At 35.0% G+C, this 18,417-nt stretch overlaps 1 protein-coding gene across 1 annotated transcript; it reads right to left on the reverse strand.

Moving 5' to 3' along the window:
* Positions 1-4,254: 4,254 nt before the first annotated feature.
* On the reverse strand, positions 4,255-6,419 carry LOC110600430 (plant intracellular Ras-group-related LRR protein 6). The gene is made up of 3 exons (XM_021737292.2): positions 6,095-6,419; positions 5,526-5,695; positions 4,255-5,305 (listed from the first exon to the last, which is right to left on the reverse strand). Exons 1-3 carry the CDS (start codon positions 6,299-6,301, stop codon positions 4,618-4,620), a joined length of 1,065 nt encoding a protein of 354 aa, XP_021592984.1. The 5' UTR covers positions 6,302-6,419; the 3' UTR covers positions 4,255-4,617.
* Positions 6,420-18,417: the final 11,998 nt, after the last annotated feature.

An 18,417-nucleotide genomic window follows, 5' to 3' on the forward strand; every position in this document is an offset into this window, starting at 1 on the left:
TTCCAATAGTACCCAACCCACAATGGGTGCTCCTCAGGAATTTCTCTTAAATATAACACAACACATCCATAGTGCAAGGGGCGTAGAATGGGCAAGCCCTGATTTTTTCATATTCGTCATAACATATCATAATATAGTTGAGGGCTAGTGGGTCATCCAATATCTATCCACAACAACAATTAATTGTGCAATACATTATATTCGTGAATTTTAATGCAAAATTTCCTAATCATATATACATGGCATTCGTAATGCATGAACATGCTTAAAATATTTGATTTCTTTAAAATAATAGTTCAATTTAGTTCCAATCACCTTTGGTTGATACAAGCCTAGCTCTAAAATAGTTATCTCACTATAAGTCTCTACAGTCTTCCAAGTTTGATCCTACATAGATGGACTTAAATGAGGGGTCAAACATAAATTTTATAACACATGACACTATCCCAAGAAATCCCCTAAAAATATATAAGAGAATATGTATGAAGCAAGCTGAAAAAGGCGACTTTCAGCGGCAGATTCGATAGTCTAAAGTCCCCTTACATATCAAAAGGTGAAACCTTCAGAGACAAGTTAGGCGGCCAAATGGCAGCCTTCACAGGTAGGTTCAGTGGCTGAACCTAGGTTCTTCTATAATGAAGAATCAATTTGCCTCAGTCCCCAGCCACCAAAACACACCCAAAATACATGCAACAGCTCACAATCCACCAAAAATATCCAACATTGACTTAGAAGGTTCAAACCAACTTTAGAAACACCAAGACATCAACATGCAAACAACACAGTGCATTTGCCACTTTAAGATTCATCTTAAGATGGGACATTAACCATGCATATAATTCTAAAACTAGAACATCAAGTTACCATAACCATAAGGAGCCTAGAAAGATAAAGAGTTTGAGGAAAACAAATTACCTTTTGAAAGAAATGCAACCACAACAACAATAGAAAGATTTCGGAGAAGAAAAAAGGGATGAGCTCCGTAGGTCCCAAAAGCTAAAACTCAGAAATCGAAGCTTGATTCTTTAAAATAAAGAAAAACTCATGAATTAATAAAGGATTTTATAGAAAACTCGAAGTAAGAATCATCAAAAAGTCTTAGGCTCTACCTCTGCCTGAAGAAGAGAGGAAAACTTCTCTCAAAAATCAGGTTGGGGGCCTTTTATAGTTGGGTCTGCCAGCTTGTGTTCGGCAGCCGAACCTTGATAATTTGAAATTTTTTTTTTTTTTAAAAAAAAAAAAACACAACATAAAATACTTCAAATTCATTTTATAAAAATTTATTTTACCCTTCTAAACATTCTAATTTTAAGATTCCAGATTCCAACAGAAATTCCATTGGAAATTTGAAATTCCGACACTGAAGTATAGTCGGGTATTATATTCTTTCCCCCTTAAAAATATTCATCCTTGAATATTCAACCATACAGGCAAACACAACATACGCATCAAAAAAACATATAAAATTATCTAATAACTTACTTCGAATTGCCCAAGGGTGTGCTTGTTGACTACTCCGTGCACTTGCAATCTGTTGATTGTTGGAATCAATCCTTTCATTCATCTTCTGTTGTGCATTGAGAGGTTAAGGCTGACTTAGTTCGACGGACTGAGCTAAGTGCCGCACAGCTTGAGTGGTTTTCGGGGTTGGAATCACTGAGCACGTGACATATGTCACGGAAGAACACCACCAGACGAACACAGTTTCTAAGAAGCCCATGGCATGTTGCTCTTCTTCTCCAAATTCAAATGAGTATGTAAATCAGTAAAAGAACTTGAAGCCCAGTGCAAAAGGATAACATATCGACAAGAATGAGTTTGAGGAAGGAAAAAAAAAAAAAGAACAAACCTGATTATTAAACATGTAACACTTAAGCATTCAAACATCCAATCAAAGAACTGTGGTTCTTCAATATCAAGCACAACCCATAAGGATCACTAATCAGCTTAACAAAACAGAAAGAAAAAAAAAATTTCTAAAAACAAGAAAAGGGAAAACGTAAAATCTATTGATATAAAAACTCGAATCATTATAGTTATCGATTTCCCTTTTGGGTCTTATGGGAAAAAATTAAAATAAATGAAGCATAAGCTAGCAAATAACATGGCAATCAGAAAGTTCAACTGTCTTTCACTTTCTTCAATTTTCTTAGCAACGAAACAACAAGAAACGAAACCCATAAGACATATATACCAGGACAAATTGCAGATAAAAGTAATAAAAAATCCCAGCTTCATAGAGCAATTGACCAATCAACAGGTAAAAAAATTATTTTAACATACCTACTAGCACAAACAACAATAAAAGGAAAAAAGAAATAATAGAACACACAAAAATAAGATGATTGATAAGTCAAGAGAAAGTAAATAATAACAAAAGAAACTTTAAAACTATCAACATTAAAACTAAGAATAAACTACAGAATTTAATACAGAATCAAGAGAATTAACCAGTCACACTCCATGCCATATCCTTTCTTCAGTCAAACTTTAGGAGCAATGTAATCTAGTGTTCCAACAGTAGAAAATACCTTTGAGAAAAATATAAGAAATTTCAAGCTGTTATATCCAAAAAATGTTGCCATAATATCTCAATAACTATGTTTTTGATGTATCAATTATGTGCAATGTTAATGTTAATAAGATAATGCTATAGGCAAACCTTTTAGACATATGTGTGTATTTCTAATGTCTAAGTTATAGAGTTTATAAATGGAATGATCAAGCATATTACCCGTAAGTCCATTCTGAAAGCAAAAATGCACATACTGTCTGTGTACACACCATTAAATATCATGTGTGACACGGAGCAATTAGTCTTGGACTTTATGGTTGGGCCTAACTTTTGCTATCGACGTCCAATAGAGATTCACGATAACTTTTCAGAAAGGAAATTTTAAGAATTTCGAGATGCACAACTTTTAAAAATGTGATGAGAGCCGTAGGCTTGGTCACAAAGTTATAGGCGAAAATTCTACCGTTTAGAAGGTTAATTTTGCATTTTAATTATTTTTGAAATATTTTTATAATTTTACATATTAGGGTTTTTTTTTCTATTATAAATAGTCTTTCCTTATCTATTTAAAACTCACTTTTCAATCTTTGAATAATTTTAATAAAACTTTTCGGTTTTTAACCCATCATTTTTTTATATCGCTTTAGTCAAACGATATTGATTAAAATTTCTGACAGAGTTTAATTAATCTTTTATTAATGTGTGATGCTCAAATTACTACTAAAACCATTAGAATTTATGGAGAGAGTAGCAGTAGAGTACTGGCACAATATTGCTAATCAGTTACCAGAGAAAAGTATATGGGTGGTACGTCAATTTGGCTACAATACCGACATGAAGAACAACAGAATGAAGTGCATTGAAATTTCAGCAACTATTATTATTGTGCTCAAGTTCATAGCAAACAAGTTATAGGAAACCAAAGCAAAACAAATGTATTTCAAAAGAAATGCAGGAATGAAACAACATAGAAAAACTCAAACACTTACAAAATAAAGCTAGACAAACTCAAGAATCTAATGAAACGAGGATTAAAATCATTCATAGAAAAACATAATAAATAAAAAAAATCCAGACCTGATTTTTTAATATTTACTATTAGAAGCTCCAAGAAAACAGAAATCCAAAGCTCAGAACTGAAGATATGATCCACTAAACAGACAGAAAGTGAAAGTGTAGCTATGTGAGTGGTGTGCTGAGCAGCAAAGTGAAGATTGTTTTAGGAAGAAGGATTTAGAGCTGAAAGGGAAATTGTAACTGAAAATGGAGGAGATTCAGCAAGGTGGGAAGTGCAGCACTGTGATGGCAAGCGGCTGTAATATTGTGTTGATGGTTTACTTGATTCTGTTATTCAGCAAAAATTTAGAAATTAACAAATACAAATCAAAAGGTCATAGTAACAGGTAGGAAATTTAAAAAGTTATAATTAAATTGTAATAATGTAGGTAATAAATTATATTTATTGTAGACATATTAAATATGAAAATATAACTTAAAAATTATAATAATAAAATATATTAAATATGAAAATTGAAGTGTATCTGAATTTAAACATGCTACTCGTCAATCTCTCGATAGCTTGTTTTGGAATCCAGCTTTATATAATTTGAATCAAAACCAAACTTAATACATATTGACATTAAATCAAAACTGAAATAGCAAAGTTATTGTAATTCCAGTACTTCTGAATCTTAAACCAAAATCATTTATTTCGGTTTTATTCAAGCTATTGTCTTTGGTCTATATCCCAGTGCATTAGCATTACAAGGAAAATACATGGTAGGGCAATTCAAATACAGGAATAAGATAGTAAGATAAAAACACAATGATATTATTTGAGTGCCTGACTTACAATACAAGAATTGTTTTTCTTTTTTATTAACCACACAGTGTCTCCATCTGCACATTGAGATAAGGCTAATCAACACTTTGGCCAGGTGTAGTATTCAGGTAAAGCTCTTACAGTAATGGCGACTCCAAAATCTGAATGCTTGATCTTGAGGGTAAAATTCATCTTGGAATTAGTTTACGTCATTGATCCAACATATTTTTCGTAGAAAATTAGACTTCCTTTATTCAAAATTCGTGAAATACTAAATCAATTATCTAGTGAAAATCCTTTTATGGGAGAAGAAACGATGACGTGGAGAAAACATCCCTGTGTACCTAGGAGAAGTAAGGCCATCGATTGAGCGATATTCCGACATAATAAACCCTTCCGTCTCCTCACTACTATAATTATGATTTCTTAAGCTTCCATTGAGGGTTCCATATTTAACCAACTTACCAACCCATGACTTCTTCTTTATGGAGCTCCGATGACCGGAATTCATCTTCTCACTCAGATACTCCTTAACCATATGCACACCATGCTCAACCACCTCTATCGGTGGGGAAACAAGTGGGTTCCCTTCAACTCTAAGCTTTTGGAGCTTCCGGAGGCAGCCTATGGAGTCAGGAAGAGAAGTGATCCTATTATAACTAACGTCCAATTCCACAAGCGAAAAGAGGAGGCCAATAGAGTACGGTAGGGTTTCAAGGTGCTGGAAATTTTGGCTAACGTTAAGATATTGTAGGTTTATAAGGTTTTCAAGATCTCCAGGGAGAGATCTTAGGTTGTTAAGACGTGCATCTAAAATTTTCAAAGAGGTGAGATGGGAAATGGAGTTAGGAAGAAACATTAGCTTGTTTGAATTCACTGAGAGCTTCTTCAAGTTCAGCAGCTCATATCCAATGTTGTCTGGTAGCATACTTAGCTTGTTGAAGTTTGCATTCAGTTCTTCTAAACACCTGTACATGTTCATCACAATACAATTCTATCTGAGAGTTTGATCAGTAATAAATTAATTTCATAATTTTTTTAAAAATTAATTATAATATATTTATATTTAATAAAGATGGAAATTTTATTTTTTTTTAATTATACATTCTCTTTTTGTAATGCAGCTTTTGCTTTAAAGAAAAAACGTTTTGCAAGAGTAAGAAAAAACGTTTTGCTTTAATCACAAACCTGCAATTTTCAATTGTTTTTGGAAGGAAGCGAAGAAGATTTCCAGCAGCATTCAGAACCTTGAGCTTTGTCAAACACCCAATTGAGTTAGGAAGAGATTTTAGCTGATTTGAATGCACATCCAGTACCACCACATTCAGCAATCTAGCTGTTAAAGATTCTGGGATGTTCTGCCAAATTTTCATAATCAAATAATCAATTATATAAAATATCTCTAATTTGATTAATTGGACAGGTTATGCAGAAATTAAACTCATAATTTGATTAATTTGTCAAACACTCATATTTATGTGATAAAAATGATTGTTATTCATAAAAATAAATATTTATATTTAGTTGAAAAATGATAAAAATTAAATTAATTTAAATTTATTATTAATCCAGGAAAATTTAATATATAGAGCAAGCTAAACTAAATTCGCATAAATAGATAAAAATTAAATAATCAACATAAAATTTACGGTGTTAAGTGAAAAAAAATTTAGAGATGAATAGTTTACATTCCAATAAAAAAAAAAAATAAGGAATATTATTCAATTAAGTTGATGAAGAGAGGATCAGAGACTAACCTGAAGATTATTATTGGAGAGGTTGAGTTTGCAAATAGTAGCCAAGTTGAGAGAAGGATTAGGGAGAGAATCCAAAGACATGCCACTCAAATCAACAATCTCAAGCCTTTCTTCATCAGTGGGATCTCTCCCATCAATCACCTTGTTATTCCTCATATCCATGCTCAACATCATTTGATTCTGAACTTGTTGCTGTTCATACATCATCTTCACCAAAATTAACGAGAGATCAGCAAATAACAACACAATGAAGTAGCTAGCTAGCTAATAGAGCTTAATTATTAAGCCACAAGAACCAAAGCTAAGGTGGTTTTGAGCACGTATACAAAACTATCTACTTCTTATATAGCTATGGGTTTGAGCATGTATGGATGAGGATGAAGAAGAAGAAGAGACAGAAGAAGAAGAAGAAGAGTACAAGGATGTATGTGATGTATGTTGAAAGTACAAGACCGTATATATTGGGGTTGCGTGGCTAAGTATGAAATTAGATAAAGTCAACTGCTCATTTCTTTGCTTGTCCTAAGGCGATGTTGAGCCAAGGCCACAATGCATTAGCCTGCCCGCCAATTTCTCTTCTTTTTGTCTACATGTGATGTTTGACGAAATCCTATGCTTTTATAATAATCTATGCGATATCGAGATTATCTTCTGTAGATGCTTATCGCCAGCCTTTATGATTATGTATAGTGAATACTTTAAGGCAATATTAGGTTTTTATTTACTTCTATCGACTTTTAAATCAACTAGGCTTTTTATTAAATATGATTCTCACGTTATATATACATGTGATTTAATTATATACATATTTTCTGTTATTTTTTATAATATGATATAATATTATTATAATATAATTTATATTTATTTAAATTAAATATGCATCAATTTTATTAATAGCTGTTAATATTGAATTTGTAATTTTACACAAAAATTAAATAAACTTAAATTAACCATTAAAAAATAACATATTTTAAGAAAAAAAATTTTATTTTTAAAATTTTTTCTTTTAATAAATTTTACTTTGAATTATAAATAAATTCTTTACATTTTAATATAACCGAAAAATAAAGTTGTACTGTGATTGCTCCATCTGCGAGAAAGATAATGTGAGGTGATTGGCACCTATAGCAGCCACTCCAACACTTAAATTAGTAGGTAGCCACTCCAAGTCTCCAACGTTTAAGTCAGTAGGTAGAAGAGAAGGGTGATCGTAACGTAAGTGCTTAGAACTCAAGAGTAATTGTGTAAGAATTGTGTACCTTTCTCTCTATAATCACTAGCTTTTATACTGTAATAGAAAGTTAATTATAACATTTCCTGATAATTCAGTAATAATATGGTTGGCTAATTGATAAGAGATCTCGTCGACTTAATTGGTCAGAAATTCCGTGATTATAGGCGTAATAGAGATCTGTTGGATGATATCTACTAATGGTATTGAGGACCCGACCTCTTCAGGGGAGGATGAGCCTTGATGAAAGACTGGATGTTACGGTGTTCAGGTCTTATTTTCCGTTGGTGAGTCCGAGTATCATCTTATCATATTCTTGCCACGTTTCTCTATCTTCGAATGCCCACACATGGCCTTCTTTGGGTGATTATTGTGTAAATCAGAGCTCCCCTCACTAGTCTTAGATTCTTCATATTCGAATATGACAATTGTCTTCGTGATCGGGGACACGTGGCTTATTTAGATTGGCCTTTCCCTATTCATATTGTTTTGCCAGTCCTGGCGAGTTTTCGGGCATTATCTAGCCTCGGCGTGTTCTGGGCATTTTTCAGCCCTGTTGGGCTTCCTTGCATTTTCTAGCCCTTGTGAGCTTCTTGGCATTTTTCAGCTCTGTTGGGCTTCCATGCATTTTTCAGCACTGGCAAGCTTCCAGGCATTCTCCAGCCCTTGCATGCTCCTTGCCATTTTTCAGCCCTGTCGAGCTTCCATGCATATTCCAGTACTGACGAACTTTCAGGCATTCTCTTCCTTTTGGAATTCACTTGCTAGCTTAGCAGCCCATCCTGTCTTTGCTAATTGTAAAAAATTTTCGCCGGCCTACAATGGGCCTTCTTCCTTCGCAAAAAGTTTTGGATTTTCGAGAGTGATTATAAGAGCAGTGATAAATGCCTTGTGTAATGACCCGGAACCGATACCCCTCTGTAACGGCCCGAACAGCTACCGGCGCTAGGATCCAGATCGGCTTAAGGACGCCGGGACCCGTAGCAAGCCAAACATACATCCTATCACCTGGTCAAATCCCATACATGATCAAAACTTTTAACATAAAAGCTTAAACACCTGATGTAAATACCGAGCTTGACCTGTATGCCACATAACTGGAATCATAAAGAACCCCCTACTAGAGCCCTCAAAAACTCTAGCTGGGTCAACATAACATACATCAAGCTGGAATCACATCCAAAGAACTAGAACCTAACCTGTGCATGCATCAAACCACAAAATAAAACCTCCACTAGAGTCCTCATCAATCTCTAACATGGTAAACAACACATGCCACAAGTTTAGTTCCAACACAACTCAACATAAAACCAATATATACATCATGTACTAAAAAGGGACTAACCAAGTCTTAGGGCCAAGCACAGTACTAATACATAACATAACTCTACTTTACTTTACATTACATTACATTACTTTACAATTCATTATCTCAGTTTACAATACATGTCCACACTAACACTAATCTATTACAAGCATAACCTTAACTCTTGAGACTTCCCGTTCGACTTCAAACCTGCAACACTGGGGTTAGGGGAGAGGGGTGAGCTAAAAAGCCCAGTGAGTAGAAACAAAGAAAAACAGTTCATTAATTACATGCTTTCATGAAATGCGCCACAGCACAAACATTTCACATAACGGATTGGACATGACCACCAAAACTCCCTCTGACTGTAACATAACATGGTGTCCGGCCCTTCGGGCTCTTCAGGACTTCATTATGCCCGGCCCTTCGGGCTCCTCAGGACTTCATTAACATAACATAGCTAGGGCTATTGGGGTCACCTTGGTCCATCCACATCAACAGTAAATAATGCAATGCGTCATATTCGTGAAACTAGTGCAATCAACCTATTACATATAAACATGATGCATGAACATGCTTTAGGCATTAGATTTCATAAAATAAAGATTAAGTTTAGTTCTACTCACCTCTGGCAGACGCTGGACTGACTCTGCAACTGCTAACACTGATGGCCTCCTCGGTCCCTCGGTTCTGATCCTATACAGGTGGACTCGAATGAGGTGCCAAACACACTCTAAACAATTCATAAACAACTACCCAAAAACCCCCTAAAACATCACTTAAACATGCATAGAAAACAACCATGACAAGGCTGGACAGGACACTTTCGGCGGCACCTTCGGCGGCCGAACCCTCTCTCCAGAGACGAAACTCGGGCACTTTCGGCGGCACCTTCGGCGGCCGAAAGTCCTTCTCCAGAGACGAAAGTCAGGTACTTTCGGCGATCGAACCTTCCTTTGGCGGCCGAAAGTCTGCTTTCAAGCCAAAACTCAACTTTCGGGGGCAAGTTTAGGCGGCCAAACCATGCATCCACAGGCAGGTTTCGGCGGCCGAAACTACCTTCGGCGGCCAAACTTGAGTTCGTCCAGAACTCAGCCTCTCATGCATACAAGTCTCCCAAACCTTCCAAACACCCCAAAACAAGCATCCAACCTTACCAAAACATGCATTAACTATTCTACAACATGCAACCAAGCACATAGGGGTCTCAAACTATCCTAAACCCCAACAACAAAACATTCATTATACATAAACACACATTTGCATAAAGGGTAACATAAACCCTCAGCCTTATGCATTTGTTCTAAAATAACCCAAATCCTCACATACTCTCTCTCCATCATGCATACTCACTCCCACATGCATAGACTAGTTAAACTTCCAACATATCATCACATAAACACTCATAAACATACATTTACATAAAAACGCACATAAACCTTAACATGCATACCTACCCATACTCAACCATTAAAACCTCTTAAAACTTCATTAAAACATAAAGGAAAGCAAAGATCTACACTTACCTCTTGGAGATCGAGGGTTGGTGTGATCCCTAACTTGGAGATGGGAGGAAACTACTCCTTGGGTCTCCAAGCTCCCAAAACTTAGATCTAAGCTTGAAAACTCTTCAAAACAACCATGAAACTCATAAAAACATGAAGGAAATGAAGAAAAACATGAAAACGGCCAAGGGAGGACAAAAACTCACCCGAGCTCGAGAATGGGGAGAAAACTCCTCCATTTCCGATCTGAGGGCTCTTTATAAGTGGCCTGGTCAAAGACCTTCGGCAGCCTAACGTGCCCCCTAAACTCATGCATGTTCGGCGGCCGAACTTAAGGTTCGGCGGCTGAACCTTGGTTCGTTTAAACAAAGCTTTCGGAGGCTAAAAGCGCTCCCAAAACCTTCCCATGTTCGGCGGCCGAACCTGGCACATGCTTCCTTAGTCTTTTCTTTTCAAAACTCAATTCTTTTCCATTTAAAACCATGAAATCAGTAAAAACATTTTAGAAAACACATTTTACCCTTCTAGAAGCCTCTGGCATCTTCAGAATTCCCGATTCCAACAGAGATTTCGCCGGAAGGTAGGGATTCTGATACTAGAATCTAGCCGGGTATTACACCTTGAGAACTTTTTGCAAGATGGGACGAACGATCGATTATGTGGCCTAGATTGTACCTGCCTGGTGGCTTTGGGCATAAAATGCCTTAGAATCTTTTTGTGAAACAAGACTAACATTTGGTTGGTTGGCCTAGCGTATACCCGTCTTGTGCCTTGGCAAAAAATGTCCTACTTAGTGGGACTGATACCCAATTGGTCGGCCCGACGGAACTAGCCTTGTGGCCTGGCATAAAATACCTTGCTTAATGGGACTGACACACAGTTAGTCGGCCTAGTAGAACCCGCCTTATGGCTTAGTATAAAATGTCTTCCTTAGTGGGACTAAAACCCAGTTGGTCGGCTTGGTGGAACCCACCTTGTGGCCTTTTAATGGGATTAATACCCAAATGGCCTGACGGATTCTCACCTCGTGGCCTGACATAAGATACCTTGTTATGCGGGATTAACATTCGGGTGGCCTTATGACCTTTTAGTGGGACTAACACCAGAATAGCCTTATGGCCTTTTAGTAGGGCTAGCACCCGGATGTTGGGAAATCTTGATATTATTGCAACCCATTTGCGCAGCGAAAAAATAAAATCTCTGTTGATTTCCTTTCCCAGAATCTGAGTGCTTCGTTTAATTCTAAAGATGGATATGAGACTTGTAACGACCCGAAAATCGGACCGCCACCGGCGCTAGGATCCAAGTCGACTTAAGGTCACCAAAACCCGTAGCAAGCCTGCTATACTCTCTGTGTACCTGTAACATCCCATACATGATCATACATTTTCTGAGTAAATAAAAACTTTTCTCTGAACCAAGGCTCAACCTGTGCATGCACTATCTCTGTACTACAGAACCCCTGACTAGAGCTTGCTCTAGATAGGTTAAACTCATACCTGTTAAGCCTGGTTTGCACATACTCATAAAACATTTATATAAACAGATCATGTACACAAAAAGATTTACAGTACAAATAGGTCAAACACACTACTGAACTCTATACAAAACTTATACATCGCTGTACAAATTTACATGTTCATACTAAGCTATTACAAAACTCTTTTTACTCTTCATGCCTTCTCTAGACTCCCCCTGCACTCTGATCCTGCAAGACTAGGGTTAAGGGAGTGGGATGAGCTACTATAGCCTAGTGAGTAGAACAAGAAAATAAGTTATTAAACATGCTCTCATGGAATGCATCACAACACAGCTAATTCACATCATCTCAGGTGAACATGTCCCCAATAGTCCCGACATCCTATTCTCATGCCAGGCCGTAGAATGGGGTCCTGGTCTTCCTGTACACAACATCTCATACTTACCATATACCGTGCCAGGCCGTAAACTGGGGTCCTGGTCTTTCTACCGTGCTAGGCCATAGAATGGGGTCCTGGTCTTACTCAGAGACTATTGGATCATCCACTATCACCCACACAACACAATGATAGAATGCAATGCAACATATTCATGATTTCTAATGCAATCAACCTATCACATAATCATGGTGCATGAAACATGCTAAAAGCATTTGATTTCTCAATTAAAAGAATTAAGTTTAGTTCCACTCACCTCTGGCTATCTCTGAACTGACTCTGCAAACTCTGGAGCAGTGCTCACTGCTGCTCTCTTCGGTTCCTCTGGTCCGTTCCTACACAGGTGGACTCAAATGAGGGACCAAACTAACTCAAAACTACCTCTAGAATACTCCCCAAAAACCCCCTCAGATACCCTAAAACAATCATGTAAAACATGCAAAGGAAGGCTGGACAGGGCACTTTCGGCGGCAGGTTCGGCGGCCGAAAGTCCTCTCCAGAGCCGAAACTCATGCACCTTCGGCGACCGAATCTTTACCTTCGGCGGCCGAATCTTTACTTTCGGCAGCCGAACCCTTTCGGGGGCAAGGTTCGGGGACTGAAAGGCACTCCAGAATCGAAAGTCCAATACCTTCAGCGGCACCTTCTGCGGCCGAAACTCCCCTCCAGAGCCGAAAGTCCAAACTTTCGGGGGCAAGCATAGGCAAGCTTAGGCAGCCGAAGCCACCTCCTCAGCATATTCGGCGGCCGAACCTTCTTTCGGCGGCCGAACCTTCTTTCGGCGGCCGAACCTTCTTTCGGCGGCCGAAGCTGGGTTCTCCAGTCAAACTATAAAACATACTCAAATAGTTTTACAAAAACATAATTCTTACCCTTGTAGAGCATGCCGACATCCTGGATTCCACAGGACGGCAGGAATTCCGATGCCGGACTCTAGCCGGGTATTATAAGACTAACCTGTTAATCTCGTCAAGAAGATACAATGCCGGACTGATGGTGCTGCCTTTTCAAACGAACACTCTCAATGGTATCCACACGAACGTCTTCTATCCTTCTAGAGTGCTAGCTCTCTCAAGGATGGATAGATTATTTGCTCCACAATCTGCAGCGGTTAGACTGAATTTTCTAAAAACTGTCATCAACACTCTCTTCGTAGAAAGAGTATTTATATGTTTTAGTCTTTTTGTTTTCCCACAACTCTTTTCCCAAAAGAGTTGTACTACTCTTTTCCCAAAAGAGTTGTACTACTCTTTTCCCAAAAGAGTTGTGTTCAGAACCCAATATTACTATCTCGCAGATACTCAAATATCTTTATGTGATAGAGTCCTTTATCTGTAACAGTTACAGATAGACTGCAGATCTTTTAAATATTATTATCTTATAATAATAAATAATTAATAATAATAACACTTTATTATTATTAATTAATATTAATAATAACACTTTATTATTATTAATTATACTAATGGGCTTTTAGCCCATTAATATAGCCCATCAACAACGTTCTTGTGTGTGACCCAATAGGCTCACATTAATTAGCAATAGGCCCAGTCCAACAAGGCCTATAAGTCATAAGTGGCCTCTAGCAAGACATTATGACTACCCAACTAATATGAGAATCAATAGTCCGATAAAGCCTATTAAATAGAATATGTATTAATCCCTTTGTCACACGATATCTAGTTTGAACATAAGTTATGGTCAATATCAAACTTATAATGTTCAAACTTATGATTTCTCGATCTCTAAGTAGACTGATAAATTCAAATGATATTGATCACACTATCAATTCATTTGAGCACGGCCATGCATTTCTCAGTCTCACTTATCGAGGGGCCCAGAAGATATCTCTCTCATAGAGAGGGACAAATCCTATCTTGATTGTTCATTATCCTCTACATAATTTCTATTATGCTCAATCATAACCTTTATGATTGTCCGATTAAAGACAACGTTTGGTTATGTCAAAACATAATAGTCCTTATGTTGGAAACTATGACAATCTCAAGTCAAAGGATTAAGACATAACTATTTTGAGATTCACTTATGACAATGACCCATGTAGTGATCTCAATGCGGGTCCATCCAATACTTTATTCTCTAACAAGTATTTATGATTATTGAATTATATCAACATATACATAATCATCTCATGATTATCAGTCAATAATCATACCAGTTATATTTTATTATTATCAACATAATAATAAGTAACCAGGGATGATAATCATTATTATGTAACATGCAAACAAATAATAATGATAAAAATCTCTTTTATTAATAACCAAAACGACATACAAAAAGGTCCAAGATAATGGCCTAGGGCATATACACTAACACCGGATGGTCTAGTGGATTCCCGCCTTATGACCTGGTATGAGATGTCTTGTTATGCGGGACTAACACCTAAATGGCCTTTTGGCCTTTTAATGGGACTAACATCCAGATGGCATGGTGGATTCTCGCCTTGTAGCCTGACATGAGATGTCTTGTTATGCGGACTAACACCCGGAGGCTTTGTGGCCTTTTAGTAAGACTGACACCCGGATGGCCTTATGGCCTTTTAGTGGGACTAACATCCGAATGGCCTAGCAGATTCCAGCCTTGTGGCCTGGCATAAGATGCTTTTGGTTCCATGCTTTCATCCGACATTCCTGATAAGAAAGGTTTGAAGAATACATCATAGTTTTATTTATAACATTTTTGTAAACACCATACATTTTGTCAAGGATAAGTAAAAGGCTTGGTTAGCTAACTCGACCAATTTCAAAACTTCAGGGTATGATTCAGGGGTACGTTCTACTTCTGTAGGCCCGTATTAGCACTTGTTCCTAACCACATGAATGGCCCCTTCCGATTTTCTATTAAGGGTGGTTTCGTGAGTTATTGGCTCGGACTCAGGTCTTCTCTCCTTCCTACTCTTTTTGGTGAACTTTCAAAGTGTACCGACTCTTATTAACCTCTCGATTTCGTCTTTCAGTTGCTGATACTCCTTCATTATATGTCCGTGGTTTTCATGAAAATGGTAGTATTTAGTCTTATCTTGCCTTTCAACTTTCTTAGGGTGGAGCTTAAGAGGCCATTTGATTTTCTTGTCATTTTTTCTTATCCACATTAAAATATGTATCCATGAGTCTTTTTGTGGAGTATAATTCTTATACTTACCTCGGTTGCCCCTTTCTCTGGACACTAGGTAATTTCTACAATCTTCTTCATATTCTTGCCTTTATGGTTTTTAGGTTTGCTTTTTTGCTCATCCTTTTATCTTCTTCTTGTCTTTCCTAGTACCTTTGAGCAGCCCGTACCAGCTTCCCATCGACGTCCTTCAGAGCATCGTCTGATGACTGATCTTCCTCGAACTTATCCTTCCTTTTGGATCATATTTGAATTGTCTATGTCCGAGTCCTTAAGGTATCAACTGAGCCTTCCTCCCTTCCCCAAAGAGCCATGAGTGACGCCTCCTCCTGAGCTTTGCATTGCTCGAAAATGACCTGGAACCTTTTAATGTACTGGAGTATTTGCTCAATGCTCAGATTGTTGGGATCTGTTTCATTGACCATAGAAGATGTGTTTTATCCATTATCAGGAGTGGAAGAAATGATAGCATCCTCATTTGTAGCAACTTTAACAGTAGCTCGTGAATTACCAGCTATTTCGAAAGGGGAAAGAGAGATTTCTTTTTTAAGAGAAAAAAGGGATAAAAGACAGATTTTAATTTAAATGAACAAAGAAAATTGAATGAATTTTTCGGTAACGGAACCAAATGATATAACCAGAAAATGAAATTATGTTGTGATTAATCCACCTGCAAGAAAGAAAATATAAGGTGGTTGGCACTTACGGCAGCCATTTTGACGCTCAAGTTAGTAAGTTGAAGAGAAGGGCGATCGTAATGGAATTGCTTAGAACGGAAGAGTAATTATGTAAGAATTGCATACTTTTATCTCTGTAATCACTAGCTTTTATACTGTAAGAGAGAGTTAATTATAACATTTCTTGATAATCTGATAATAATGTGACCGGCTAATTAATAAGAGATCTTGTCGGCTTAATTAGTTGGAGATCCTGTGATTACAGGCATAACAAGATCTGCTGGATGATATCTGTTAATGTTAATTTTATGTGAAAATCTGATCTTTTCAGGAGAGAGTGAATCTTAATAAAAGACCGGATGTCACAATATCCGAGTCTTATTTTCTTTCAGTAAGTCAAAATACCTTCTAATCAAATTTTTATCATATGATCTTGTTTTAGAATACTATCATATGATCTTATATGTGTGATTATTGTATAACATCACATTTCATATTTTAATTAATAAATTATATATATTTTTTTAATAAATTAATAATTTTATATTTTTATTTTTCATAAAATTATTAATTTTTAAATTTAGTCATTTATAACACAACTAAATTTGATTTCTATTATTATAATACAAAACTATCATATGAATATATCGAAATATTAAAGTTGATTAAGAAGATTATCATAATATAAAAATTAAGGTAATATATTACTTTGATCAATTTTATTATTATAAATAAAATATTATAAACGTGATAATAAAATACGAAATTTTTATTTATATAATAATACTTCTTATAGTATAATATAACTATAATTTTTTTTCAAAATTATTATAGTACAATTATAAGGTAGATTTGTAGATAAAATGAATAATGAATAATTAGCTATATAATAATGTAATAAAAATTTTAAAATTAATAATTCTATATTTTCATTTTTCATAAAATTATTAATTTAGATTTAGTTATTTATAATTTTAAAAATATAACTAAGTTTTTAGTATGTATAATACTTGATTATTAATTTTTATAATAATTTATTATATAATTCCTTAAATATTAATAATTCCTTAAATATATTAAAATATTATAGAATTAAAATTATATATTTTTTAATTTCATTAACTTTTATACTATAAATCTTTTATTTTGATAATTTTTTTCACTGAAATAAATTTGATTCGACCTTTTCATTTATTAAAAAAATATAGTTAATATACTTAAAAGTTATAAAATTATTTAATTTTTTCATAATATATTATTAATTTATATTAATATACTAGAATTAAACAATTCAAATTATTAAAATATTTTTTAATACATAATAAATATGAATATATTAATAAATTAATAAATCAACTATATTTTTAAAAAGGAAAATAGCCTATAATAAATGAAAAATTAAAATAAATTGATATTTATAAAAGAGGGATCATCAATTTTTTTATTAAAGAATAAAGTATCAAAACTTACCCCTTAAATTATAATTTTGGCTTTGACAATGTAAAGAGGTCATACTCACAGCCAAATAACTCCTTTGCATTGTTGTTGGGGAGAAGCTCTCTTTTGGTGTTGGGAGAGGTCTTCTCAAATGAGCTACTTATCTGAGGAGGAGTGCTAAATTCGTCAGTTTGATTTAATTGAAATATTTTAACTTAAATATGATCTAATATCTCTATATTATTAAAAATAATATATTATTATAAAAAATAATATATTATTATTATTAATCAGTTCAGTTTAATTTTTTGATTTTTTTTATAAAAATCAAACCGAATCAAAATAACCGAAATTTTTAAAATTAAAAATTAAATAAAATTAAATTTAATAAAAAATCAAATTGAATTTTTAAATTAATTTTATTTAATTAATTTTTTCAATTTAAACTAAATAGTGATTTGTATGTAATAATACTCAAACCGTCGTAATATATAGTTGGGCTTGTGCGGTTATTTAGAACTCCCACTTTAGCTCTAAAGTGGAAGTAAGCGGGTTCCACTAATTTCTTTTGTTTTTTTATTGAGCTTATGTGTCAACTTTTTTCTAGAGTGAATATTACATTAATCACATATATATGTATTTATTATTTTATTTAATTAAAATTTCTATTAATTTAATTAATTAATTACTTAATTATAATTAATTAAATTAAACTCATAATCCATTAACCACTATCACCTTTTGGCTTGACTAACATTTTATCTTTGCCATGAAGAGATTTAACTATAAGCGACTCGGTCCCATTGAAATAACAGTTTGATGCATTTATTAATTCACACTATCTTAAAAATAATAACTATATATGTCATACATGTCGATGATTTGAGATCTAAAAAATATAAAATTTTTATATGAATCCATGAGATCTTTTAAAATATTTGATACCTTTCTCTTTCGTTTTTTTTTCTTTTGTCTTTAGTGACGTATAACTGCTATCCTACTACAATATCACATATCGCCATCATACAGGGCCGTATATATAGATGTATCCCTCTCTTTCCATCGTCAGCCCGGTATAATTGAATGAGGTTTGGTTTGTGTGCTAATGCCCTAGTT

This window comes from Manihot esculenta, chromosome 14 (assembly GCF_001659605.2).
Source record: "Manihot esculenta cultivar AM560-2 chromosome 14, M.esculenta_v8, whole genome shotgun sequence".
Classification (NCBI taxonomy): domain Eukaryota; kingdom Viridiplantae; phylum Streptophyta; class Magnoliopsida; order Malpighiales; family Euphorbiaceae; genus Manihot; species Manihot esculenta.